Here is a 27667-nt window from a genome sequence, read left to right as displayed (position 1 = left end):
TTAGGTATTCCTCCATAACATATTTACACATTGATTTTAAAAATAATATTAATAATAATCAGAATTTATCGGGTACATCGGAGGCATTATAAATTTAAACCTTTCGTGGCGGTGTATATATATATTTAAATAAATATAAATATTATATACATATATATATATATATATATATATATATATATATATATATATATATATATATATATATATATATATATATATATATATATATATATATATATATATATATATATATATATATATATATATATATATATATATATATATATATATATATATATATATATATATATATATATATATATATATATATATATATATATATATATATATATATATATATATATATATATATATATATATATATATATATATATATATATATATATATATATATATATATATATATATATATATATATATATATATATATATATATATATATATATATATATATATATATATATATATATATATATATATATATATATATATATATATATATATATATATATATATATATATATATATATATATATATATATATATATATATATATATATATATATATATATATATATATATATATATATATATATATATATATATATATATATATATATATATATATATATATATATATATATATATATATATATATATATATATATATATATATATATATATATATATATATATATATATATATATATATATATATATATATATATATATATATATATATATATATATATATATATATATATATATATATATATATATATATATATATATATATATATATATATATATATATATATATATATATATATATATATATATATATATATATATATATATATATATATATATATATATATATATATATCTCAGTGGCGTGCCTAGGGTTTACCAGTAAGGCAAGCCCATTATTTTTCACATTCGTGAATACATGATGTACCTATAATTTCTTCACCTCATATCATTCCCAGTATAGTAAGCACCCAGAAAGTATTATAAATATAAATAATGTATTGTAATCATTATAAAAATATGCATACATGTAACTTTTGTAAGGTATAGCCACCACCTTTCAATAAAGAAAATGTTCACTGTAACAAAATACTTCCTCAGATTTCAATCATCACCATATAATGGCATGCATAGTGGTTAATAATCATATAAGCGCGCGATAACTTAAAAATAGTCGTATATTAATTTTGTATTTTTTATCATTTGGTCTAGATTTAGTCATTTTTATTTGAAGTTGTTTGTTGAATTTTTTCGCTTTTATGCAAACAAAAATTATTGAAAAATCCTCCGTTGAATTACCTTGAACTGTCATCGAGGAATACAAATGTTTTATTAAATATTTAGTTTAACACTTGGCCTATTGAAAGATGTTATATATGCAACAGTAATGTATGGGTCATGTCTCGCATATCTGGCATAGTAGACCGAAAATAGATTCCCCGATTCATCAGCATAAAAAAATGTTTATCTCATATTTACCTTATTAAATCTTGGGTGTTAGTCTAACTTACTGCAGTATTAATAGTCAAAAAATTAAACCTGAAAAAATACGCAAGTAATTTCTCTTTCGGTATTTTTCATTCTTGCTTTTACTTGATATTTTACTATTCTATTGTATTTCTTAATTTTATGCTCTAAAAATTAAAATTAAGTAACCGTCACATCGCTTCTCGCACGGTTAGGCAGAGAGAATAGAACCCCCTGCCGATCTATCTGTCTTTGCAATCTACACCTCTTCCACATTCATGCGTCTCCTCGTGCAAACCCGCCGATTATTCCGACTCTTGATCTGACCGCTTTCAAGTATTTCAAAATACGATTATATTTTAAAATAATTTATTATTTGAAATATTTGAAATGCAATTGATATAAGATATATTTTATACTATTTTATAATTTATTTCTTGTTTCTTCACATATTATCCTTTTTTACTATTTTAGTTCTGTTGTTTTTCTAAATTTAACAAACCAAATTTTAATAAACCATTAATATTTAAATAAAACTTATTTTTTACTTTAATGTGATGTGTCTCAACTTGATCATCTATCTTCCTCTTCACATAAAAGAAGATGGAAGCATCCCAGAGCTTACGACCTGACATTTGGCTGGCTTAAGCGATCCTTTTATACACTTGTGTAACGTTCACCATTCTGTCTATTATTGAACATCCATATTGCATTAATTCTTGAAACCTGTATATACACGATGGTTTTGGAACCTTCCACATGTGGGTACGATTTTCAAAACGTTCGGAAGTACGACTGATTGTAGTTGAGAACTTGGTTAAGTATTTATAAAGCTTACTTCGTTTTTTTTAACACATGTGTTCAAACGCCCAAACGTTTGAACACATGTGAAAATTTTATCTAAATATTCAATTAAAAGGTGTTGAAACTCAAACTCATCTCTGTGAATGTTTTTGCAGATATTTTATAGCACATTTTATAAACTTTATAAAATAAAAACACTTTGTTTTTAACCACTTTTTATTCGTACTTTTTTTCCAACCGGTTTCGACAAGAACCTTCCAATCATCAGGGTTAACTATGTACATGTTTAACCAATAATGACAAGGTTCATGTCGAAACCGGTTGGAGAAAAGTACCAATAAAGTGGTTAAAAACAATAAAGTTTTATTTTATAAAATTGAGTACTGTATTAGTTTTATTATTATATCGCAAATTTATCGCCCCTAAAATTTTAAGGAATGTTAGTTTAACTCTGTTGAAAAAGTTGTGTATGAGAGAGATTCCGCGATATTTTTGGAATTATCTGTTACACATCGGATCATGTTTAACCGACAGTTGATTCCGTATAAATTATGAGATTTTAGCTTAAACCCACCCAAAACTATAATTTTATATCGAGCGATTCTAAATATTTGGTGTGTATACAAATTAAGATGGAATTCGTTTCATGTATAATTTTATTAGCCTTGATTTTTTTTAAGTAAACCGATCTAAGTTATGTACAGGGTGGCGCAAAATCAATCACCCTATCGGAAGATGTTATAATTTTAACAAATGTCGACGTACGTCAATCGTATTTGACTTCTGTAAACTAGGCAGCTGCAGTATACAAACAGAATCAGGGTGGTGCAAAATTAATTATTTAATTATGTTTTTGAATAACTTTTTTAATAAATAAAAAAAAATATTTTGAGTGATGGAAATCATTATTTCTACATTATTTTTTTGACATCTCAACATAGATGAAGAAGAAAAACTTTATAAAATAAAACTAGAACTTTATTGACAACATTTCGAGTGTGTCCAAATACGTGTTCACAAATCTGGATTATCTCCGATTATAGGAGTTATTTTTCATATTATTATTTGACATCTCATCAAAGATGAAGAAGAATATGGAAGTCTGGGCATTTACGGGGCTTACGATCGTCATAGGCTGGTTTGAATGGCCACTTTACAAACGGGTAACATTCATCAATTCTACCCATGATTGACAACCACACACACTACTCAAATTCTCGGAACTTCACAATATATTGAACAAAGTCTAAACATAGTGTTTGAATTCACTAGAGACATCTATGGTGAGATGAGAGAAACTTTTTATGAAGCAGACACTCTTTTATTTTTATGTAAGGTCCTAATCCTGGATTTTATTAAAATACTAGAGAAACGATAGAATATATACTTTTATTATTTTTTTACTTTAAGCTTATAATTTGACCAGTTGATTTATTTAAAACACTCTCAGTGTGTACATATGCTTTTTATTTGCACCTTTAATTTTTTCTTTTAGTGAAAAATATGATATTTGTCAAGTGGCTGCCGCCAGTCTTGTTCACAAATCGCTCACTCCTTTCAAGAACGTCATAAATCAAAATTCGTCAATTTTCAGTTGTGTATGTTTTCGGAATGCCCGAAAAATGTACTATATCCCAGCAAAAGAGGCACATTTTTAACTTAATATTTACCCGCTACAGGGCAGAAAGTGTTGTTTTTGCATTTTGAAGAAAAGGTATTGTTTATTTTTTTTTTAAATACAATAAATATTTTTCAAATGGAGAAAAAAAACCTTCAGGTTTTACCTTAAATGATCTGTTGCAAAGTAAAGTGCCTTGATATTTATTTTTAATAAATTGTATTATATTTTTAAACTTTAAAAACGTTCTCCTGAAAAATCGAGTTTTTTTATTTATGACGTTCCTGAAAGGAGTGAGCAAAATGTCAAATATGATTGAAGTAGGACGCCATTTGCAAAAATTATAACATCTTCCGATAGGGTGATTGATTTTGCGCCACCCTGTATAATAAAAAAAAATACGCTAATAATTATAGCGGAGTATTCTTATCAACTCTAAAAATGGCTGTTCTCATTTCAATACTGTGATTTAATTATTGTATGGAAAAAAATGTATAGTATTGTGTTTGCTAAATGGTTACTAGACCAGAAAATACGTTCAAAATAATTATTAATTAATATACTCACAGATATTAATCGTTCCTCAAACCTCATTACTTTTTCTTTGATTATAGCCCATATTATTTGCAATATTCTATTTTATTTAATTCACAACATTTTGAGTGTGTCCAAATACCTGTTCATAGTATTTGGACCAATACCATTCTTCATCTATGTTGAGATGTCGTCGTGTAAAAATAACTCCCAAGTGAAGAAAAAAAAGTTATACGCATCAATCACAAAGTTACATGCATCTAGCACAAACTTATGCGTATCTGTCACAAAGTTACATGCATCTATCACAAAGTTATACCCATTTATCACAAAGTTACGTGCATCTATCACAAAGTTATACACATCTATCACGAAGTAACATGCATCTTGCACAAACTTATGCGTATCTGCCACCAAGTTACATGCATCTATCACAAAGTTATGCACATCTGTCACAAAGTTACATGCATCTTGCACAAACTTATGCGTATCTGCCACAAAGTTACATGCATCTGGCACAAACTTATGCGTATCTGTCACAAAGATACATGCATCTATCACAAACGTTTTCACGTAACCGGGATGCATTGGAGAAGGCCAAAAGTAAATTATTTCTCAATCACACGATGCCTGGTCGTGCTTTTCTCCAAATGGATTTGATCAGTTGTCTAAGATGGGACACAATATATTTGTAAAGCTTTAAAAGTAAAAGTAAACCTCTTTTTGCAACGAATGACCATATGGTCAAAGTGTCGTGTGTTCATATGATCATATATAGTCTTCAATGTAAAAATCTTAACACAATATATCTATATATCACATATATCAACGGCGTGTAATACAGCTTCTTAAGACTTTAAACATAATTTACTCGTAATACTTTGAGGTCAGATTTTTTATTTTCTTCATCTCTTAGAACGACAAGGTTCAAACGAAAAAAATGGTAAAAACGATGTGTATTAAGGCATACCATTTATAATAAACTATATATATATATATATATATATATATATATATATATATATATATATATATATATATATATATATATATATATATATATATATATATATATATATATTTTTTTTTTTTATATCTCTCTCTCTAACCCTTATTTGCATCCAATGATGCATAGGGCAATGCATTGTATTGACGCAATGTTATCTTGTTCGTTGAATGTATGAAGGCAAGGTGATCACTCTTGCGCTTCAGGGACCAGTCCAGAGTAATATTAAATAAATAAATAAATAAATAGAGATTAAATTCGCTAATATTTATTCTTACCCCCCTGGGAATCGAACTTGGGACCTCCAGCACGGTAGCTAAACACGCTGACCACTAAAAACCCATAAAAATTAATATTGTGACAATTGTTTAGCCTAGTTATGGCATTTTCAAACGAATGCATTCTTTTTTAAAACGATACAACTTAGTAGACTCATAAAATCTGTATTTGATTTAAAAAGATACATAAAAGGTATCTAATTATTATTTGTCCGCCTCCGTAGTGTAATGGTCAGCACGCTCGGCTACCGTTCCGGAGGTCCCGGGTTCGATTCCCAAGGGGGGTAAAATAAATATAAGTGATTTTTTCACTGTCATATTTATTCAATATTACCCTGGACTGGTACCTGAAGCGGAGGGCTGATCACCTTTCCTTCATGTGTAAACGATCAAGATAACACTGCGTTTATATGACGCAGTGCCCTATGCACCATTGGGGTGCGGATAAGGGTTTTATTTTTATTATTATTAATTATTAGTAGATCGAAGTAAAAACGTCATTATGTCGAAGTTGTGGTGAAAGAAGTTGAAGCCTTGTCATTCTAAGGGCAGGCACGACACGTCCGTTGGAAATGAGCGTGTCATAATAAGATTCGGAATCGAGTTGTTTTACTGCTGAAGCGAGTGTTTTTGCGTAGAATTTTCACTCATGAATTACATGAAATTATAGTAACTTTAAACATAAAGAGTAAATCCACTCACAAGTAGGCATAGGCTATAAAACGTATAAAGTTGAAGCCTGAGTAGGGACATGATAAACGGTGTTGCATAAGCCGTAGCTAGATTTCAGAGTCACTTGGACGTTGGGTAATTAAAAAAAAAAATATATTTACTGCTGAACATATCATCTTGTCTAATTAATTATGTAGTAAATGTCTAATTTGGTTCCAGGTTCTGCAATGGTGTTCCCTGAGACGGGCTGGCTGTAGGAGATCCCTACAAATTCTCTTAGTAAGTTAACACCCTCAATCCCTATTAGAATTTTCACAGTCATTGCATGGAAATTGATGAAAAGATAGCCGCTTATTTATTTTTTTACAAAAATGTTAGTAATATTAGTATAAAACCACTCACCGAGATTTTTATATCTACCCGTCTCTTCGTCAGGACAATCACTACCACAGCATGCGAACAATACTACCCTTCACTACCATAGCACTATTTACGCACTTGGAACTACGCAAAATGTTTAACACACTCGATTTTTGGTCGACCCGAAAGGTTGCAACACAAACATGCGTTTAGAGCCGAGGTCAAACTTAACCTTAACTTTTCTAGAAACATATTATTAGATTAAAAGCAATATTTTTAGCTTTTCCACTTTATTTTTATTTGACCAGCGACCGGGTTTCGTCGTTACCGGCATCATCAGACTGGTGGGAGGCTATACAAATTGTTATGTTATAAATAAAACAAGGCCAACTGAGGTCAAACAGGCTCTTTTAACTTTTCTAGAAACATATTATTAGATTAAAACCAATATTTTTAGCTTTTCCACTTTATTTTTATTTGACCAGCGACCGGGTTTCGTCGTTGCCGGCATCATCAGACTGGTGGGAGGCTATACAAATTGTTATGTTATAAATAAAACAAGGCAGGAGTTGATAACCATGATTTGATATTTTTTTTTTTAACTCCTGCCTTATTTTATATATATAACATAACAATTTGTATAGCCTCCCACCAGTCTGATGATGTCGGTAACGACGAAACCAGGTTGCTGGTCAAATAAAAATAAAGTGGAAAAGCTAAAAATATTTGTTTTAATCTAATAATATGTTAAAATGCAATTCCATCACGAAGTGTCAGTGAATAATATAAAAAAAATTCTTGAAACATTTCTAGATTCTTGTGCTCGGCGTGAAAGGGTTACTTTCTCACAAGACTCACACATTACTATTCACGACGCGCCCTGAGCTGGCAATTATCTTTGTCTGGATGCTAGTGACGACAGAATTAAGACAGAGCTAGCCGATAAAGCCGTGAATTAAATGAAGAATTACACGCCAAATAATGTTATTCCTTACAATTCTGAATTAGGTGTGCTCACTTTAGTTGTTAACCGTCTTAGCGCCGAAGAGCGCGATCGCGCTTCTAGATAGATGATATAGTAAATTATCTAGAGCCTTAGTGCCTAAGAACGCGTACGCGCTTCGGAAAAGTTGATTTCGGACCCTTATCCGCCCCCCAATCGTGCATAGGGCACTGCATCATATAAACGCAGTGTTATCTTGATCGTTAACACATGAAGGAAAGGTGATCACCTTCCTTCATGTGCCCTCCACTTCAAGTAACCAGTCCAGTAATATTGAATAAATATTAAAGTGAAAAAATCACTTATATTTATTAGACCCCCCTCTGGGAATCGAACCCGGGACCTCCAGAACGTTAGCCGAGCGTGCTGACCATTACACTACGGAGGCGGACAAAGTTGATTTAGTAAGTTATTAACTGTTTTGTTGCCTGAGAGCGCGATGGCGCTTCTAGATGATTCATCTAATAGGATGCTTGTGGCGACAGAATTAATAATTACCCGTCTTAGTGGGGAAAAGCGCTATCGCGTTTTTTGATATTTGATATAATAGGATGCTTGTATCGCCAGAATTGGAAGGAAAAATATCAAACATTTATAATTTTCAGTACCTACTTATTATTCAACCAAACATTAGTGATTTTTCAGAACATGTTATTCAACCAAACATGACTAATTTTTCAGTAAATATTACCCTACCAAACATGACTGATATTTCTGTACATATTATTCAACCAATCATTATTAATTAAACAGTACTTGCCATTTAACCAAACATGACTGATTTTTCAGTACTTGTTATCGACCAAACATGACGGATTTTTCAGTACATATTATTCAACTAAACATTATTATTTATTGATTTGGCGTTTAATTTGTAGAACTCCATTTTAATTTATGTATTAATTTTAAATCAAACACAGATTTTTTGAGTCTACTAAGTTGTATTTTATTAACAAAAAACACATAAAAAATTATATTGTGACAATTGTTTCGCCTTGTTAGGGCATTATCAAACGAATGTGAAGATCAAATGGACTACGGTCCTTATGTAGCTATACAATTCTAAGTGACAGTTTTAACATGTGCAGCAATAATTTATGGGAGACAACAGTAGCTAATGGGGGATGTAGGTATGTACCCTTATATTTGTTTTCTGGGAAAGGAAGAATTTATTGACATGGCCATATTTTAGAGATTTTAATACAATTGTTGGTAATATTATTTTTAAGAATTTTTATATGTAGATGTAATTATTAGTTTATCAATAACGCATCATGCAAGCGTTTACATAGAGAGAGAGATGTACAGTAATAGTCTATTTAAATATATTTAGCAGTAGTGAAGACCTAAGGTTAGTTTGTTCATTAAGTAGTGGGGGATGTAGGTATGTACCCTTATATTTATTTTCGGGGAAGGGAGAATTTATTGACATGGCAATTTTTATTTTTATTTTAAGAAAGAATTCATGTATGTAGATCAAAGATAAACATCAAATCAAAGATAAACATATATATAGAACGTCCAAGAATTTGAGTAGTGTGGTTGTCAATAATGGGTAGAATTGGTGAATTGTTGGGTAATATATCCAACATAAAACAAGGTTTGTTGGATTGAATTCTACATTTATTTATGAATGACGAAACGCGTCACGTATAAACATATACATAAATAAATGTAGAATTCAATCCAACAAACCTTGTTTTATTTTGGATATATTACCCAACAATTCAATATGGAATTCTACCAACTGTCTGCAGTTACAATAAATAAAGAATTGGTGAATGTTACACATGTGTAAAGTGATCACTTAAACAGCCTATGACGGTCGTCAGCCCCGTAAATGCCCAAACTTCCCTATTCTTTTTCATCTTTGATGAGATGTCAAAAAAATAATATGAAAATAACTCCTATAATTGGAGATAATCCAGATTTTTGGACAAGTATTTGGTCACACTCAAAATGTTGTCGATGTACAATATATATGTAGGTGACCAATCTACCTATGTGGGTTATTAACTTAACATCTAAGGGTGCAGGGTTCAAGGTTGGGCGGCGGGGTGGCGTATTTCCGTACTCGCAGTCCCTCCCCCCCCCTCCCCCCCTCGCCGGGAGAGATTCATCCCGAATCGGGGCATTTTGCGCCGCACGCGACCTTGCCCGGGGGATCGATACCGGCTTCCGGTAACTTGACAATTTGGGACTCGCGTGATTTTTTGTATAATATAATAGAAAATATTTAGTTTTTTCCATATTTATTTTATTTGACCAGTGACCAGTTTATTTTGCCAAATAAAAACCTGACTTAAATACCTTTAAATCAGCCATAGATGCAAAATTTTCTAGTCTTGCATTATTTCCTTATATCGGCATTCGAACATCTACCATACATCGTTTGCCGTACTGAGACATCGCATTTCGACTGCATTCAATATATTTCACCCTTCATTTGTTATTTATATAAAGTTACAGTTCATTTTACAGTATTTGTGTTTGTTCAATTATTTAATTTTAAAATACTTTATTTAATACATCAAAAATCAACAATACTCTACTTTATAATTTATATTTGAAGCTCTAACTTTGCGATTTTCCATTTTATAATTAAAATGTAACTTTGTTTTAAAATCACTATGAAAATCACTATAAATTTATAGTTATTTTATGACAAAGTTACATTTTAACGATAAATAATCTTGCCAATCACCTCATAGAATCAAATCATGTCTTCGAAAAAGACACGGGAGTAAAAATATTAAACACTAATAATAAAGGGTTAAAACTAAATAATATGGAGATTTTTTATATTAGGAAAGCACTTAAAAATAATATTCCTCTAATTAACAACCAAATAAATTTTACATATAGTCCATTGTTTGATTCGACATCGGTTAAGCACGATTCGTCAGTATTCAATTCGAACCCCGCCCACTCCTTTCATCCTACGAGTATATAAGTTGATTCGATTACAGGTCTATTTTTATTGCACGTTTAACCTCGGCTCGTAACGCATGTCTGTATTGAAAACTATAGTGCATGTTGGTCTTCGGGTCGACCAAAAATCGCTTGTGTTAGACATTTTGTGTAGTTTTGAGTGTGTAAATGGTGCTATGGTGGTGAAGGGTAGTATTGTTTGCATGCTGCGTTAGTGATTGTCCTGACGAAGAGACGGGTACGTCTCGAAACCGGTAGACGTAAAAATCTCGGTGAGTGGTTATATACTAATTTTATTAACATTTTTGTAAAAAAATAAATAAGTAAAAGTGACTAACCACAAAGTAAATACTTTAAATATTAATAATATTGAGAATAATATAAATAATCTGCTTATTCCCGGCTCCATCCCAACTTACCGTCTTTGTAGACTGTTGGGGTCAGCTCTACTCATCCTCAGGTTGTAGGTCCTTCTGTCATGGACAACGTCACCTAGGCCATGCCTTCGAATCACGTCATCTAATTTATATCACCAAAAATAATAATAATATAATATTTCAAAAGAAGTCGTTATGTCGAGTCCTCCGTGATAATTTCCATGTTCGTCTCCTTACAGACCGTTTCAGAACAAAATTGTCGTTGGGCTAGGTACAACATATATCCTTCGTCCTTTTCCCCCATTCTTTCTGTTAATTTAAGGAGAGAGAGAGAGACACAAAATAAACGTAATGAAGACGTATTTTGAACAGCCTGTACTATTGTAGTAAGTCGTAGTTCTAGAAATAGCTTTATTCAACGGAAATAAGTCAATTAAAAACATAAAAATCCCTTACAAGTATCTTAAAATTTGATATATGAACATATAATAATAATAATAATAATAAAACCCTTATCCACACCCCAATGGTGCATAGGGCACTGCGTCATATAAACGCAGTGTTATATTGATCGTTTACACACGAAGGAAAGGTGATCAGCCCTCCGCTTCAGGTACCAGTCCAGGGTAATTTTTAATAAATATTACAGTGAAAAAATCACTCATTTATTTTTACTCCCCCTGGGAATCGAACCCGGGTCCTCCAGAACGGTAGCAGAACGAGCGTGCTGACTATTACACTACGGAGGACAGAATATATATTAACATAGAAATGGTAAAATGATTAAATTTTCAATTCAACCTTTTTCTTCCTGGCAACATCCCAGCTTATTGTCCTTGTAGACTGTTAGGGTCAGCTCTCCTCGTCCTCAGGTTATATGTCCTTCTGTCCTGGACAACGTCACCTAGGCCATGCCATCGAATCATGTTAATCAATGTCATATGTTATAATTCACGTACGTACGTAACAGTTTGCACGGTATGGACCTGGTTCATATGCATTTCGCTGTGTGAAAGTGAAACAACTTCATGGAAACAAAACATTTTTGTATTATTTTTTGACATCTCATCAGAGATGAAGAAGAATACGGAAATCTGGGCATTTACGGGGCTGACGACCGTCATACGCTGGTTCAAGTGATCACTTTACACACGTGTAACATAAAATAAAATAAAATAAAAATACTTCCTGTAATTGGAGATAATCCAGATTTTTTTAACAAGTATTTGGACACACTCAAAATGTTGTGAATAAATTATCTGGTCAAAATTATAAGCTTAAATAATAAAAATGAAAATGTTATTTTCTGGCCTTTCTTATGTGTGTGATTATAATCCGGAATTCGGACCTCACATACTAATAAAAGAATTCCTGCTCAATAAAAAGCTTCTTTTCACTTCACCAATAGATTCTCTAGTGAAGTTCTAGTGATTCAAGAAATATGTTTCAAAATTGGTTCATGTATATAGAACTTCCAAGAATTTGAGTGGTGTGGTTGTCAATAATGGGCAGAATTGGTGAATGTTACACGCGTGTCAAGTGATCACTTAAACCAGCCTATGACGGCCGTCAGCCCCGTAAATGCCCAGACTTCCATATTCTTCTTCATCTTTGATGAGATTACAAAAAAATATTTGAAAATAACTCCTGTAATTGGAGCTAATCCAGATTTTGTGAACAAGTATTTGGACACACTCAAAATGTTGTGAAAACATATTTGCTTTATTGCCAAAAAAAAAATATGTGCGAAATAGCAAATTGTGCATACTTAAGTCGTATGTGCAAAGGATGAGGTCCGTCTGTACTGAGAAAATAATCATACGACAATAGGAACTTCCAGTTGTTGATATATCGCTCTCACCTTTCAAGAACGTCATAAATAAATCAACTTCATTTTTCAGAAGAACGTAAAATATAACATAATGTATTAAAAATTAATATAAAGCCACTTACTGAACTTTTTACTGTGCAACAGATCTTTTTAAGTAAAACCTGAAGGTTTTTTCTCCATTCGAAAAATATTTAGTATATTTAAAAAACAATTAAACAATACCTTTTCTTAAAAATGCAACAACAACACTTTCTGCCCTGTAGCGGGTAAATATTGAGTTAAATATATGCCGCTTTTGCTGGGATATAGTACATTTTCTGGGCATTCTGAAAACATGCACAACTGAAAATTGACGATTTTTTATTTATGACGTTCTTGAAAGGAGTGAGCTATATCATGACTAACCTTCCCAGATTCCCAATGCGTCACAGATTCCTTATTCCCAGCTACCCTTCCTGTCCCACTAAACGGGATGCCCCGTGATACAAGGAGGCTGACTTGTCGGGCATGCGCTCTCGCGAGATGGAACTGGACCAATACTCAATCTAAGCAGTAACCACGTGGCGAAATGACACACACGTGAGAATTTCTTATGACGTTGCCAAATGTCATCAAGCATCCCCTATTGTCCTTCATTTCAAATGTATGCAAGATCCTTACCCAAGTGTTTCAGATACTACTTATATGAGACACTTGAAAACATGTTTTTCAATTATTTTTGTAATAAAATTGACTGGTGTGAGGCTAGACGAAATTGTGTGCAATATTATATGCACAAGGCAAGAATTAACTAAACGTATTTAATATAAAATATAAAATTTTGTTTCTTGAATGTTTTTCGCAGATACTTTGTGGCACATTTTATAAACTTTATAAAATAATACAACTTTGTTTTTACCACTTTTTTTTTCATATTATTTTTTCACATCACATCAAAGATCACTTTACACACGTGTAACATTCACCAATTCTACACTAATTATGTTTTGTACATTATTGACAGCCACAATGGTTGTCAATAATGGGTAGAATTGGTGAATGTTGCACGTGTGTAAAGTGATCACTTAAACCAGCCTATGACGGTCGTCAGCCCCGTAAATGCCCAGACTTCCATATTCTTCTTCATCTTTCATGTGACGTCAAAAAATAATATGAAAATTAAGCTTTTCTTCGAAATAATTATATGATTATGAAAATTAAAGAGTTATTGAAAGGTAAGGAGTTATAAAAATGTATATAAAAATGTATATTCATATTTATAATATATATAGTTGTATATTTATAATACATATAAAAATGTATTATAAAAAGTTATATAAATGTATATTCCAAAAAACAAAAACAAATAATATCCAATATACATAATTATTAAAAAATCAGGCGTGAACAGACATTGAAAAATATTTTTTTCAATGTCTACATGTAACATTGTAACATTCATCAATTCTACCCATTATTGACAACCACACTTCTCAAATTCTTGGAAGTTCTATACATATGAACTAATTTATTTTTTCAATGCAAATACGGCGTTTTAAGAAGAAAAAAATTATTACCTAAAATGTTACCTGGATTTTGAAAAAATTCTGTTGTGATTTAACGAATACTGGGCCTTGGTAGTTTCTATATAAGCTTATAAGCTCTGGCACACAAAAACTTGTAAAAAAAAACTTTTTTTGCAAATAATAAACTGCCTCTTTTTTATCTAGTTGAGTTAGTGTTTTTTCCCTACTTTGTGAGGTTTTTTCTTTGCTGTGAACAGTTCCCTTTCACGACAAAAAAAAATACGCTTTTATCTCTACTCAAGAAAATTTCCACCTTAGTAGACTTTACACAAAAAACGAATTTATTATTCTTTTATGTTTATAGTGACGAAGCTCATCAGACAACCGATGTCTTAAGAGCGTTTATGACAGAGATTTCGTGGCACATTTTAATATTTATGATAGAATTATTTATTTATAACTATTTTTAATTAATGTTTTTCTTAGTAAATACCACTATGTCTTAAAATCTACTGTGACACGTGTTTCGATGCATTCCGCATCATTTTCAAACACCGTATGTGAACGTAATTCTAAATTTAAGAGTTCCTTGGGTAAAAACAATAAATAAATTGTCAATAACTTACTGATAAGACTTACATTTAGATAAGAACATTGTAAAGGAGATGCTTAAACTACTTGGCTGTCCAAACTCAAACAAAACACAGTAAGGGACATTTTTTTGTAGTACGTTTTTTTCGCATTTTTGGACTAAGTAGATTCTACTTAGTCCAAAAATGCGAAAAAAAACGTACTACAAAAAATGTCCCTTACTGTGTTTTAAGTTTGGACAGCCGTACTATTGCATGAACTAATCAGAATTATTTTATTTTCAATAATTAAATATATATCCAATCTAACGGCTTACCCATGGGATCTCCTTTGTCCCCAATTCTTGCTGACATTTTTATAAATAACTTAGAGAAAGAAATCTTTAAGTCTAAGCATCCCCTACTCAAAAAAAATGGTTCAGGTACGTTGACGATATATTGGTAATTTGGAAAGGAACAACAAGACAACTAGATTCCTGTCTAAATTTTATCAATATCCAAAATTATGGTTTTTGAAAGAGAAGAATGTAGATCTGAGTGTGAAATATTGGTAAACGGAGAGATTTTGAAAACAGGTAGATGATTTCGTATATTTGGGTAGTATGTTTTCTAGGGATGGAAAGATTGATAAAGACATAGAAAGGAGAGTGAATGCTGGGAACAAAGTGAATGGTGCACTGAAATCAGTTATAGCAAATAAAAACCTATCAGCGGAAGCTAAACTGGCAGTGCACAACGGAGTCCTGGTTCCAACTCTAATGTATGGAAGTGAAACATGGAGTTGGCAAAAGAAGGATGAAAGTAAACTGAATGCAGTCGAAATGCGATATCTCAGAAGAATGTGCGACAAAACGATGTATGATAGATGTGCGAATAGTGAAATAAGGAAGGAATGCAAAGCTGAAATAAGCATTATCGATAAAATTAAGAAAGGCGTGTTGAGATGGTTTGGACATTTAGAACGAATGAATGAGGAAAGAACTGTAAAACAAATTTATGAGGCGAATGTCAGTGGAAAAAAGAGCAGAGGAAGACCAAGAAAAACATGGCACGATCAGGTATGCCAAATACTTGAAAGTGGTCAGGTTAGGAGTCGTAACAATCGGCGGGTATGTATGAGGAGATGCATGAACGTGGAAGAGGCGAAGAATGTATGCAATGACAGAGTGGTGTGGCGTTCTATTCTCTCTACCTATCCCTGCGGGGAAGCGGCGTGAAGGTTAGTTAGTTAGTTACATTAGATTACATTTTTCTCTATCCGAACACGCTTCCGATCTTACTCTTTCCATCTTTTAGTTAATGTAAAATAATTAATGATAAAATAATATTTTCTTCGTGGTAAAAATGTTCTAGAAACACAGGGATTCATTAAATTCTATAACCTGAATATTTTCATTTACCCTTAATTTATTCTGAAATTTCCGCCGTGAATATTTTAATAACGGTAAAAATGCGAAGGAAAAACAACGCAAGAAATAATATTATACCAAAATAATTGAAACGTTTCCTACATAATTTTTAAAAGCTTAATAAAAAAACGCCCTATTCATTTTTATGATGGTACGTTTTAATTTGAATAATGCGAAAAAACTAAAAATTAATTTTTATTAGAGGCAATAATTATTTGAGATTTTTTGTGTACAAAACTTTAAGGTGCGTCTAAATAAGAATTAGTAAACTTTTTAATTTATGTTTCAGTTGGTAAAAACTTCTGTTTCTAAAATATCCATTATGACACGTGTTTCTTTGCATTCCGTATCATTTTCAAACACCAAATGTAAAAAAAAGCTTCCTCATCTCACCAATAGATGTTTCTAGTGAAATTCTAAGTGAATCAAGTAAAATGTTTCGAAATTAGATCATATGTATAGATTTATAATATCCACTGACACTTCGTGATGGAATTGCATTTTGATATATTATTAGATTAAAACCAATATTTTTAGCTTTTCCACTTTATTTTTATTTGACCAGCGACCGGGTTTCGTCGTTACCGACATCATCAGACTGGTGATGTCGGTAACGACGAAACCCGGTGGCTGGTCAAATAAAAATAAAGTAGAAACGCTAAAAATATCGGTTTTAATCTAATTATATATCATATGTATAGAATTTACTAGAATTAGAGTAGTGCTGTTGTCAATCATGGATAGAATTGGTGAATGTTACACGTGTGTAAAGTGATCACTTAGACTAGCATACGTATTTTCTAATGTTATATGGAATTTGTTTTTTTTAGAGAATTAATGTTGAAAACCTGTTTTTATATTTTTTTTTAAACTTCTTATCTCTCAATTAGTATTTTCTGTACAAAACCATATAAGTATGTATTTATTTCGAAGAAAAACATTCTTTCAATACAAAAACAGCGTTTTAAACAAAAATAATCAATTATGTCAAATGTTTCCTGGGTTAAAAAAAAATTGTATCGATTTATCGTATATGGGGCCTTGAATCGTCCACCATTCATTTTGTATGAAAAAAAATAAAATTACCAATATTCTCAATATTATAACTATTTAAAGCATTAACTTTGTGGTTAGTCATTTTTACTTATTTATTTTTTACAAAAATGTTAATAGTATTAGTATATAACCACTCACCGAGATTTTTATGTCTACCGGTTTCGAGACGTACCCGTCTCTTCGTCAGGACAATCACTAACACAGCAGGCAAACATTACCACCCTTCACCACCATAGCACCATTTACACACTTAAAACAACATAAAAAGTTTAACACATCGCTCACTCCTTTCAAGAACGTCATAAATCAAAAAACTTGATTTTTCAGGAGAACGTTTTTAAAGTTTAAAAATATAATCAATGTATTAAAAATAGATATCAAGCCACTTATTCAACTTTTTACTGTGCAACAGATCTTTTTAGGTAAAACCTGAAGGTTTTTTCTCCATTTGAAAAATATTTAGTATGTTTAAAAAAATAGTTAAACAATACCTTTTCTTCAAAATGCAAAAAACAACACTTTCTGCCTTGTAGCGGGTAAATATTAAGTTAAAAATATGCCTCTTTTGCTGGGATATAATACATTTTCTGGGCATTCCGAAAACATGCACAACTGAAAATTGACGATTTTTGATTTATGACGTTCTTGAAAGGAGTGAGCGACATGCGATTTTTGGTCAACCCGAAGACCAACATGCACTTAATGTTCCAGCACAAACATGCGTTACGAGCCGAGATTAATCTTAAATTCTCGGTGAGTGGTTATATGCTAATAATATTAATATTTTTGTACAAAAATAAATAAGTATCATATTATTTTTTGACATCTCATCAAAGATGAAGAAGAATATGGAAGTCTGGGCATTTACGGGGCTTACGACCGTCATAGGCTGGTTTAAGTGATCACTTTACACACGTGTAACATTCACCAATTCTACCCATTATTGACAACCACACTACTCAAATTCTTGGAAGTTCTATATATATGAACCAATTTAGAAACTTTGTTCTTGAATCACTAGAACTTCACTAGAGACATCTATTGGTGAGATGTAAAGAAGCTTTTTTATTAAGCAGAAACTCTTATATTAGTATGTGAGATCCGAATCCTGGATTATATCGAAATGTAGGATAGATGTGCGAATAGTGAAATAAGGAAGGAATGCAAAGCTGAGATAAGCATTATCGATAAAATTAAGAAAGGGTGTGTTGAGATGGTTTGGACATGTGGAACGAATGAGTGACGAAAGAACGGTAAAACAAATTTATGAGGCGAATGTTAGCGGGAAAAGAAGCAGAGGAAGACCGAAAAAAACACGGCACGATCAGGTATGCCAAATACTTGAAAGTGGTCAGGTTAGGAGTCGTAACAATCGGCGGGTATGTATGAGGAGATGCATGAACGTGGAAGAGGCGAAGAATGTTTGCAAGGACAGAGTGGTGTGGCGCTCTATTCTCTCTGCCTACCCCTGCGGTGAAGCGGCGTGATGGTTAGTTAGTTAGTTAGTTAGTTTATAAATTACCGATATTACTAATATGATGAATGAGCCGTGTTGTGGCTTATTTCTAAGGAGCTTCCTCCTGACTTCCTTCGATATTGATCTGGCATTTCTCAAACTGAAGGCCGCAATATGCCTTGAATAATTTAAAAGTGGTACCTCACGTTATCGACCACGTTCGTATACTTGTTACCCCGGCTAATGGGTCCTTCGTGCTGTCGGTGGAAGCCCGAACAACAGCCGGCTGCGATTACGGACGTGTATGGGCACCTGTGCACTACACTGAATTTTACCGTCCGGCAGTCCAGTTTTGAAAATGAAAGCGACTACGACAGTTTAGCGTGACGAATTTACGCGCAACGTGTTCACGCACCGAACAAGAGTACCGATCCGAAGAAAGGCAGATAAAAGCACTAGCAATATAAGCCAATCATCCGTTTTATCATGCTAACCGGACTTCCGGACAGTAAAATTCCTTGTAGTGCAAAAGCGTTGTATGGGCGTTTGTGCACAACATGAAATTTTGCGATTACGATACGATGATAAAACGGATGATTGTCTGGATTGGCTTGTGCTTTTGTGCCATCTTTCTTCGGATCGGAGCTCTTGATCGATGCGTGAACATTCGTTTTTCATCAGTTTTTCAAAATTGGACTGCTGGACAGTAAAATTCCGTGTAGTGCACAAGCGTTGTATGGGCGTTTGTGTACTACACGGAATTTTACCGTCCGGCACTTCAGTCAGCATGACAAAACGGATGATTGGCTTGTGCTTTTGGCCGCCTTTCTTCGGATCGCTGCGTGAACACGTTGCGCGTAAATTCGATCGCGCTAAACTGTTGTAGTCGCATTTATTTAAAAAAAAAAAACAGACTGCCGGATGGTAGAATTCCGTGTAGTGGACAAACGCTCTAAGGGTTCCCTTTCGAGGGACGTGTGACTGAAACTTTTCGTTTTGCCGTATTGTTTGTTTGTAATTTGTTTTTGAACTCGCTTTTAGGAAAGCGATGTGTCTGAACACTTGCGCTACAAAGCTTTATACAATGTGTTGACTTGGTAACTGTAATTATCTGAAGTTTTGTCTTTACAAATATAATGGGATATGTGTCGTCTTTTTATCAAATTACTTTATTAACGACAGGCGCCGTGGCGTAGTTGGGTAGACGCTCAAATGCGAAACTGGCGTCGCGGGTTCAACTCCCGCCAAGTGCAAAATTAATTCAATAATAATTCATTTTCAATTGGTCTGGGTGTATGTAATGTATTTTTCACATTTACCTTTCCTATCCTTATAATTCTACCTGCAGATAAGTCTCTAAAATTGTTGGGAAATATATAAAAAATAAAACACGGTTTTTGGATTGAATTCTACATTTATTTATGTATATGTTAATGTATGTATTAATTTTAAATCAAACACAGATTTTTTGAGTCTACTACGTTGTATTTTATTAACAAAAACACATAATACAATTGTCACAATATAATTTTTTATGTGTTTTTGTTAATAAAATGCAACTTAGTAGACTCAAAAAATCTGTGTTTGATTTAAATTAATACATAAATTAAAATGGAGTTCTACAAATAAAACGCCAAATCAATAAATATATATATGTTAATACGTGACCCGTTTCGTCTTCTTAGGACATTATCAAACACTGGACTTATTAGTAGTAAATAATTAATAATTGCCTTTTTGATCTCTAATATTTCTAAGTAATCTAATTTAAGTCCTCTATTGCACGTGTGTAATATATTAAGACTTTTATTTTTATCAAACGAGCAATTTAAAACGCAATTTTTAAGGCTCTATAAAAATGATTCTCAAAGGAATAAAAAACTTTTCACCGCAAATTGAGCCGGACCAAAATTCTCGTATTGGTGTTCACGACCGTCCATTATATAACGCATAAAGAAAATTGCCTGATTTACTGAAATACTGTGAATATGACACAAATATCGCGGTAAAATATACCGAAAATATTTCTTTTCGCCCAAAAAACTTAAATTCTTTCACTGACTGTAATACTGACAACGTGGATTGACTACGCATATCGCTCACTCCTTTCAAGAACGTCATAAATAAAAAAAAACTTGATTTTTCAGGATAACGTTTTCAAAGTTTAAAAATATAATACAATGTATTAAAAATAAATATCAAGCCACTTATTGATCTTTTTACTGTGCAACAGATCTTTTTAGGTAAAACCTAAAGGTTTTTTCTCCATTTGAAAAATATTTAGTATGTTTAAAAAATAATTAAACGATACATTTTCTTCAAATGCAAAAACAACACTTTCTGTCATGTAACGGGTAAATATTAAGTTAAAAAAAACCCTTTTGCTAGAATATAACACATTTTCTGGGCATTCCGAAAACATGTACAACTGAAATTTGACGATTTTTGTTTTATGACGTTCTTGAAAGGAGTGAGCGATATATTTAGCATATCTTTGTTATTATTATTTACTATTATTTTTTTGGTTGTAAATAAAAATAATACTTTACACTGGCAGAAACGTCCTTTCACTGGGTGACTGCCAAATAAATAATAAAAAAAAAGATATCTCACCCTTAGAATGACAAGGTTCTAACTAGTATTCTTGTTTAAATTTCACTTTAGCATATCTTTGTTATTATTATTTTCTTTTCTTTTTTTGTTTGTAAATAAAAATAATACTTGACGCTGGCAGAAATGTCCTTTCACTGGGTGACTGCCAAATAAAAAAAAAACCATATCTCAACCTTTGAATGACAGGTTCTAACTAGTATTTTTTAAATTTAATTAATTCTTTCAGCAGTCACTTATTTCAGCAATTTCACAATGTTTGTCCTTACGTTATATCTATATTTATACAATTCGTCAAAATGATAAAACACGGTATAGTACTTTATAAATGATATTTAAATATATATTTTTTAGTAAAAAGCTTTTTTGTTTAAAAAAGCACTGGAAATATTTATTAATTTAAGTTTTACTCTGTTAATACCATTATTTCTTAAAATCCAATGTGACACGTGTTTCGATGTATTCCACATCATTTTCGGCATCGTACGGTGTTTGAAAATGATACGGTATGCATCGAAATACGTGTCACTTTAGATTTTGAGGAATTCAGTAAAACCTTGATATATTACGGACTACTTGGGGAAGGGGGTTTCGTTAAAGTCCGTTGAAAAAACAAATATATATATATATATATATATATATATATATATATATATATATATATATATATATATATATATATATATATATATATATATATATATATATATATATGTATATGTATATGTATATGTAGTATGATCACTGATTTAGATATAAATAAACCATTCAAAACACAAAAAAATATATATTGTCTTCGGACACTCGTCGTGAAGTGACGTTACTGTTTGATATCGACGCGCTTGCTTTCGGTAATCCTGCTTTGGAACATGAATCAAGTTTTTTTGCACTTTTGAAGTTCCCTGTTTTATTATATTTTTATAATTGACTCTCTAAAGTTACGAATACAGATCGTAATACTCTGACCTCCAATATCTCACTACACTTTCTTCGTCTCTGTTAAACATTATATATTTACTTATACAATGCAAATGGTAAACAAAGACGTGATTTAATTGCGTTGTTCGAATAATCTCCATAGACAAACACTAAATCAATTTCCCGAACACGTTCCAGAGTTGTCGTGTCCTATTATCTTTGCAAATTCTCGGGAATCCTAGACCAACTAAATCCTCGAATTAAACCTTAAACCCCGGTCAAACCGGAGGATAATCCGTTGCTTAAGCTCGGTTTACGGATAAACGGATAATCCTTAAATATAAACATGTTGGAACAAACGGGTTTGTGTACAAGGCTTAATTTAATGCTAACCTTCATGCGAACGAGAGGGGTATTTATTTTAAACATTTAATTATTAATTTTATCACAATGCTTTACTAGTCTTCTTCCTCTTCTTTGTGTAGGCCTTGTGGCCTGTTTTTAAGAGGGATTAGTCTTCTGCGATGTCGATTCCCAACTGTCAATACATCTCTTAAGTGGTCTGCTCGGGAGTCGTTTACCTTGAAGTTGGCCGTGCAGTGCAGTGTGGGGAATTTTGGATGGTTCCATGTTCTCAATATTATTAATAAAGATATACAGCATTTACTTAGTGGGTAATCATTTTTACTTTTATATATATTTTTAATGTTTTTTTTAGTTTTTGTCTCCAGGTTTCTAGACATACCCGTCTCTTCGTCAGGACAATCACTACAACAGTATGCTACACGTTACAATATGCACTAAGGCCGAGGTCTGACATACCGTATAATCACACATAATATATATATATATATATATATATATATATATATATATATATATATATATATATATATATATATATATATATATATATATATATATATATATATACATATATATATATATATATATATATATATATATATATATATATATATATATATATATATATATATATATATATATATATATATATATATAATACGGGTTTGCCAGTATCAATGTTATTTCGCAAAGTTGATGCCGAATCAACAAATAATAACAAATTATTGGTGTTCTTTGGGTTTCTTTGGAGATTGGGTTATTTCTTGGATATAAATTGCCGATATTCTTCACTGTCCAGCTATGTTCCCCGGGTATTGTGACGCGTAATAGGATTCCGATTTGGGCTCGCTTCTAAGGCTTCCGACAAATATTTGGTTTTTATCTGATTACGCCGATATTTGTGTACATATGTCATCATATTTCGGGTGTTTGGGACCGGCTAACCAGCTTATGCTCGCAGTGGCGTCACGTGAACACCGATACCAAATTATTTTGTGTTTAAATGTCGAATTATTATTTGTTAAAATCTCTCAAGGCTTAGAAATGAAATACAGGAGGATTATTCATATTTGCAAATTAAATTTTCCGCTTCCGTAGTGTAATGGTTAGCACGTTTAGTAACCGTACTGGAGGTCTCGGGTACGATTCCCAGGGAGGGATGAACATAAATATTAGTCATTTTCTTCTTCAAACCCTCATCTGCACCGGATGGTGCATAGGGCACTGCGTCATATGAAAGCAGTTTTATCTTGTACGTTAACACGTAAAGGAAAGATGATCAGCCCCCTGCTTCAGGTACCAGTCCAGGGCAATATTAAATAAATATTTGAGTGAAAAAATCACTTATATTTATTTGACCCCCCCTGAGATTCGAAACCGGGACCGGGGGAAAGGAAAGATGATCAGCCCCCTACTTCAGGTACCAGTCCAGAGTAATATTGAATAAATATTAGAGTAAAAAAAACCACTTATATTTATTTGACCCCACCCTGTGAATCGAACACGGGACCTCCAGAACGGTAGCCGAGCGAGCCGACCATTACAATACGGAGACGGACAATTTATTGTGATGTTTTATAAATTGATAATATAATAAATATTTTATAATTGATAATATTAATTTTGATAAATTGTGATGTTTTATTCTATGATGGTGTAACTGGATTTTTTTTTCATTTTAATTGGCCATAGTATTCTAAATCTTAGAATTTGAACAGTTTTTGAATGAACTAGCCGCGAACGATATTTCATACAATCCTTTTATTTGCAGTGATAAGCAATCGTGATACCAGTAATTGTTTGTAACTCGATCGTTACGATATTTGCTTGGATTATCGCGCACTCCATTATTTGATTATCTGTTGATAAATTCAATTTTCCTGTGGACGATGCGATAGGCAAATTTGTATCGAGGAAAAGCATAACATTATGCAGAAAAGACGAAAATTTTAATATTTTTTGTATGACAAAGTTATTTCATTTTATGTATTGATTATAAATCAAACACAGAGTTTTTGAGTCTACTAAGTTAGTAAACTTAGTAGACTCAAAAAATCTGTGTTTGATTTATAATTAATACATAAATTAAAATGGAGTTCCACAAATTAAACGCCAAATCAATAAATAAAGTTATTTCATTTTACAATGTTTATAAAATGTGCCACAAAGTATCTGCGGAAAACATTCAAGAAATTAAAAATTTGATTTTGCATAGATAATTTCAGTGTTTAAAAAACTATATAGTGCAATTCAACCAACAAATGTTTGTATAAAACTTAAATCCAATATAAAATCATAGTTTTTAACATCTATCATGTTATGTTTATAACTTAGAATTTCGTCTACCCTAGAAAAGAATAAAATTATATTAAATCATACATAAAGCCTTTACCATAACTTACTTGTAAGTATTTTTATAATTTTAAATCATTTTGTCAGAAAACAATATGTAAAATCATGGTTTTCAACCCCTGACATTTTTTACATAACCTAGAATTGTGTCTAGCCTCACACCAGTCTGATGATTTCGATAACAACGAAACCCAGTCACTGATCACTTATAATTGAAGTGGAAAAAACTATCAACTTACTTAGTTATTTTTTTATTATATTGTCCGCCTCCGTAGTGTAATGGTCAGCACGCTCGGCTACCGTTCTGGAGGTCCCGGATTCGATTTCCAAGGGGGGTAAAATAAATATAAGTGATTTTGTCACTGTAATATTTATTCAATATTATTACCCTGGACTTGTACCTGAAGCGGAGGGCTGATCACCTTTCCTTCATGTGTAAACGATCAAGATAACACTGCGTTTATATGACGCAGTGCTCTATGCATCATTGGGGTGCGGATAAGGGTTTTATTATTACTTTATTATATATTTCGAGTGTCTATTTTTTACTTCACTAATTCTTTATTTGTCGTTAAGAACTTACTCGCAATAATGAATTCATTAAGCGTCCAGCTGCGCTGAGAGCCGCACTTCATTGCATGCCCGATTTTTTTTACAATATGCGTTGTATTTTTTTTTTTTTTTTTTAGAATTTAAATTTTAAAAAAATGTATTTTAATATATTTTTTTAACTCATTGCCTTTCAATTATTCTTTTCTTTTCGAAACAATGCATTTATTCCGAAGAAAAACTTTTTTTTTCTATACAAAAACGGTGTTTTATGCGCAAAATTCAACTACGTCAAATTTTTACCTGTTTTTAATGAAAATTAATTTGCTTTTAACGTATTAAGGGCCTTAAGGTGCCATATTTTCACTATAATGCATTCCCAGGAGCACAGGATTTGTGGAAGATTATAGATCAATGAACACGTATTTCAGTACAATCTTTATTCAGAGTACCCGTCCTTCGAACTATGTAATTATGCGCGGAGTTGACCTATGTTTCGAAAGGCTAGTGAGTACAACTCATGTTTTAGCCAAGTTGACATTTTCAATTGCGGAAAATCTGTGTTGAAAAGTAGAATGTTGAGCTTATTGTCCTCTCAGGATCTTTAAAAACTATGCTTCTCTGCATTGTATGTCCCTACTAGAATCAACATCGCACACACACACACACACACACACACACACACACACACACACCCTCTTACACACATTTTCTCTATTTTTTGTATTTAGTGGAACTGGCAAAGGAAGGATGAAAGCAGAGTGAATGCTGTTGAAATGCGCTCCCTCAGACGAATGTGTGGAAAATCATTGTATGACAGAATTAAAAACGATGATATAAGAAAGGAATGTAAGGCTGAACGAGGAATAATTGAAAAGATTAGAAAGAGCTCTTTGCGGTGGTATGGACTTGTGGAGCGAATGGATAGCGAGAGAATGACTAAGAAAATTTATGTGGCGAATGTGAGAGGGAAAACAGAACGTGGACGACCGAAAAAGACTTGGCACGATCAGATCAATCAGAACCTAAAATCTGGCGGTGTCAAAAGTCTGCGTAATCGGAGGGCATGTATGACTAGATGTATGGATGTGAAGGAGGCTAGGAGTGTATGTCAGGACAGAAGAGTGTGGCGTTCCATCCTCTCTGCCTACCCCTGTGGGGAAACGGCGTGATGGTAGTAGTAGTAGTAGTAGTTGTATTTAGTGTAGATCTAGCAAATTTTGCTAGATCTACACTAAATACAAAAAATACATATTTTGTACTAATCTTTATGTTTCTGTGGTTAACTATAATTGGCTTGTTCAATGTATATCTTTTAAGGTTTTGTTTTACATAAGTATGTTGCTGTTGTTAACCCAAATTTCAACAAATTATAAAATATTTAAATCTAATTTTATTATACGATTTTTCAGAAGAACATCCCTCGTGGTGGCGCCTCTACGCAGATGGTAAACGGAGAGGCCGACGGGGCGACGCTGGCCCTAGATGCTGCGGACTCTGATAAAAATGGTAAAAACAAACCTTATTTCATTTACTAAAATATTTGTAATATTATTATATAAATATTCGCCGAAATTGTTGCCTACCAGTTTCGATACGTACTTCTCTCTTCGTCAGAACAATCACTACAACAGCATGCAAACAATACTACACGTCACTACCATAGCAATATTCACACACTTATAACTACATAAAATGTTGATCATATGAGATTTTAGTAGAATCTAGGACCAACATGCTGTTTTAGTAATTTTCCTGACGAAGAGACGTGTACGTCTTGAAACCGGTAGACAAAACCTTGGTGAGTGACTATGTACTAATATTACTAACATTTTTGTAAAAAAATTATAAAAGTAAAAATGACTAACCACAAGATAAATGCTTTAAATATGTATTAATAATATTTAAATTTAATTTTACA

At 32.0% G+C, this 27667-nt stretch overlaps 1 protein-coding gene across 2 annotated transcripts in view; it reads left to right on the top strand.

The window, feature by feature from the left end:
• Positions 1-27667, top strand: part of LOC148309499 (uncharacterized) — a 206333-nt gene that overhangs the window by 36984 nt on the left and 141682 nt on the right. For both annotated transcript variants that reach the window (XM_088260053.1, XM_088260052.1), the window contains exons 2-3: positions 6653-6712; positions 27159-27255. In XM_088260053.1, the coding sequence (XP_088116179.1) occupies positions 27192-27255 (64 nt within the window). In that variant the 5' untranslated portion in view covers positions 6653-6712; positions 27159-27191. The remainder of the gene's footprint in view (positions 1-6652; positions 6713-27158; positions 27256-27667) is intronic.

This window comes from Brachycentrus maculatus, unplaced genomic scaffold (assembly GCF_059751285.1).
Source record: "Brachycentrus maculatus isolate JH-2025_06_01 unplaced genomic scaffold, ASM5975128v1 h1tg000122l, whole genome shotgun sequence".
Lineage (NCBI taxonomy): Eukaryota > Metazoa > Arthropoda > Insecta > Trichoptera > Brachycentridae > Brachycentrus > Brachycentrus maculatus.
Note: the sequence above shows the minus strand (reverse complement) of the source record. Positions and strands in the feature narration are given on the sequence as shown.